Genomic DNA, 3,567 nt, shown 5'->3' on the forward strand with positions numbered 1-3,567 from the left:
AATAAATATATTTTTTGAAGTAAACATCTCATTGTTTCCTTCATTGGGAGTGGCCTGCCCTCATTGTCATGAGGCCGGTCTGTTCGCGGACCTAAAAACAACAAACCACAAACTGTGTGAGAGCGCCAGCCAACAAAACACCCCGAAGACACTCGGTCGCCTCTGACTTCGAGATGATCGCAACATAAAGTTGAGAATTTGAGAGCAGTGTGTGTGTGTGTGTGTGTGTGCGTGTGCGTGTATTGATTTTATTTTAAGAAAATGATGCAGGTTTCGTGAGGCCTGAGGCGCAGTGCAAACTTTTGTGTTCAGGTGCGTGTGTGTCTGGATATTGGATATGGATATACTGCTGGGTATTCCGAATAAATCTTTACCCGTTTGCAGCGATCTTCACGTTCCACTTTGCGTCTCTACGTTATCGACGAAATGGTCCCAAGTACCCCCCGCCGAGTCTTTTTTGGCAGTTAGAATATGACGGCAGAGGATGTGGTGATGGAAAGGTCAACGCTGCTCTTGCGGTTAGAGCTGCAGCAGAGCCGACGAATGTCAAAAAAAAACAAAAACGTGAGAACCTTCTCAGGACGGAACATCGCGTACGTACGTGCGTGCGTGTGTGCGCGTGTGTGCGTGTGTGTGCGTGTGTGCGTGTGTGTGTGTGTGTGCGTGTGTGTGTGCCTGTGCGTGCGTGCCGGGTGGGAGGGCTGCAGCTCGAAAGCCGACGAGCGACAGCGGTTGAATCCGTCCAGAAAGATGACGTTTCTGCTGCGCTGCGTGTTCCTCTGCTCGGCGCCTTGTCTCGGTTCCCTGGGTGAGTAGAAGACCATGTCGGGCGACCAAATCAGCGCTAAATCACAAGTATTGAGGTGTCGGGGGGTGGGGGGTAATAAATACATAAATAAATAGGTTAGTAATGGGGATTAGCCCTTGCATTGCAAGGTCAAAATTGCAAGGCTGCGCTACTCCATCGGCTCCACGTTCATAATGATAAGCTCACGTCAAGCTGAAACGGAAAGTCGGAACTATCAGCAGGCCATAATAATAAGCAGCTATACATTTACTTTTTTCCCTGTCCGATTGTAGGACTTTGCTCCGGTAACGGCTTCCCCGTCGTCCAGACTCTAGATTTCGAGGTCACGGAGCACGAAACTGCCCGGATCGGGTGCTGCTGGGACAGACACTCGACAGGCTGGCGGGTGGAATGGTATAAAGGCGCGGTCAAAATCCGGGACGACAATAAAAACGTCCGGAAGCCGAATGACAGCGTCACCTGTCCGAGATCTTTGAGGAGAGAGACCTGCAACTGCTCGACGCTGATGCTGCCAAACGTGTCGCGGGCGGATTCGGGCAGGTACAGCTGCAAGGTGCTGATTGAAAAACCGGCCTTTTGCGAGTCCGAGGGAAATGGGAGTTCGATCAGAGTTGCACCGCGCACGTCCAACGGTACGCGACCAAAACCCTCTTTTAAACGATGAACGCCTCGACTGTATTTGACCCAAACGTCACATACGGTGGTGGTGGTGGTGGTGGTGGTGGTGGTGGAGGATCATTTGCTTGTTGTGTTGTGTTTCCCGAAAGGCTCGAGCCGCCACGAGCCAAGTAGCGCCCCGGCTTCGCCGCACGTGGCCCTCGCGGTGTCGCTGGGCGTTGTGGGGGCGGTGTTCGGCGTCGCCCTCGCCGGCTTCTGGATCCTGCGGCGGAGAGGTACGAAACGTCGCCGGGCCTCCGCTCGCGTTGCCGTGTGGCGGTGCCGCCCGGTGACCGCGCGGGGATCGAGTGCGTCAACCGACGTTGCGTTTGTTTGTTTGTTGGTTTCAATGGGTGCGTGGCGAGGCTGCGGTGACGCAATGAGGCGGGGAAAACCGTGTTTCGACCTCGGGGCCAAGCTATCGAGACTCAACCCAACCTATATGGCCGGTTGGGTGTGTTTCGTGTTTGAAAAAATTGCGGAGTGAAATGTGCGAAAACATTTAGTTCAATCCGTGCACTGATGCGGGGGAAAACATTGTGGATAAATATGGACATGAATCGAAATGGGAAACGAGTCAAACCTTTACACCGAAATGTATAGAGATGATCAAGTCAAATATACCAAGTTACATTTTGAATACAATTTTCTTCCATTTAAGAAATAATTATATATGAACCATAAGACATTATATATATTATTAATATATTAATATCACACGTATGATAACTACTCCATTTTATTAACATTATTCAAAATAATATGAATAATTAATAAAATATATTATTTTGGAAGAATACTTAATGCTTTCAATGAGTGTGTTTATTCTCCTTTGCATTTTAATCGCTTTTGTTGGTTGGTTTGGATAAGATCTCCTCTCCCCCATCCTCCATCACAGTATACCAGCTGCTCCTCGCTGTTTTTTTTTTTTTTTTGTTGCATTTCTTCTTTCAACAACTCGAGCTTCGTGGCAAATATATTACGAAACAGTAAAAACAACACTGTGAAACGGGCACCCCTAAAATCCAGGCCGCAAATAAAGGAAGAGGCTCGAACCGTGTCCAGCAAGATTGGCCACAGAAAAGTACAGGATTGCAATTGCAAAATAAGTTGGTGGAGGTATAAGTAACTACTTTTACTTCCACTTTGCTTCATATCTCAGCAACCGAACTTAAAAGGTGGAGGGAAAAAAAAAAGCAGCGATGTATGTCCAAAACACAAAATCCCGTGTCAGTGAGGTGACATCCATTCGGGCGGGCATTATATACTCAATACACTCTTTTTTGTTTTGCACCTAAGTACCCAGGACCGAGCACTCATCTGTTTTGATTACAGTCCAGTATGTGACGTTAAGTCATTGAAAGCTGTGCACTCATTGAAACGAGTCGGGGGTAATATGTGTGTTTTGTGCAAGGTCTACATGTTGTAAAAGTCCCTCTGTTTTTTTTTTTTGTTGTTTTTTTTTTTTTTTTCGGAAAATAAACATGAGAGGAAGATGCATCGGTGTGCAAGGTTGCATATGCATACATGTGTCGAAAGCGGTTCGTTTGCACGTAAACACGCGTCTGTGTGCGTGTGCGTGTCCCCAGGCTCGGGCGGAGCGGCCAGGGTGATCTATGAGGCGCCCCACCGCAACTCGGAGGAGGCGGTGACGACGGAGCACGGGAAAACGCCCGGGGAAGACGGCCACAGCACCAGCTCCTCCAGCGGCTCCACCCAATGGGTGAGTCTACCAGTTTCTCTGTGTGCACGGACAAGGGGCAGCTGAACAAACTCGCTCGCCCGTAGGTAGAGCTGGGTACGGAAAATGAGTTGACATGACTCGTGACATGACCGTCAGTGTATTTGTATTGCGCATTTGCACAAGAGCACATTTACGGGCATGGCACATGTCATATGGCAATAAGGGTGATCCAAAGTTCTTTCTATAGGACATGACAGGAATCCCCCCCAAAAAAACGAAGAAGAATGATTAAAAGCATTGAAATGAAAAGCAAATAAAAGAACAGATAAAAGACAATAAAATCTGAGTTTAAAGGGTCAAAGACGCCATTAAAAGTAGGCTGATTATTCACTGAAAGGCTTAGAATATTTGAGCCTTA

At 47.9% G+C, this 3,567-nt stretch overlaps 1 protein-coding gene across 1 annotated transcript in view; it reads right to left on the reverse strand.

Moving 5' to 3' along the window:
* LOC307247385 (equilibrative nucleoside transporter 2-like) overlaps nt 1-824 on the reverse strand; it is a gene marked incomplete at its 5' end in the record, with an annotated part of 21,993 nt that extends 21,169 nt beyond the window's left edge. Inside the window, one exon of the mRNA XM_080023538.1 lies at nt 676-824. Coding sequence (XP_079879664.1) covers nt 676-824 — 149 coding nt within the window. The remainder of the gene's footprint in view (nt 1-675) is intronic.
* Nucleotides 825-3,567: the final 2,743 nt, after the last annotated feature.

This window comes from Zeus faber, assembly GCF_960531495.2.
Source record: "Zeus faber genome assembly, chromosome: 22".
NCBI lineage: Eukaryota > Metazoa > Chordata > Actinopteri > Zeiformes > Zeidae > Zeus > Zeus faber.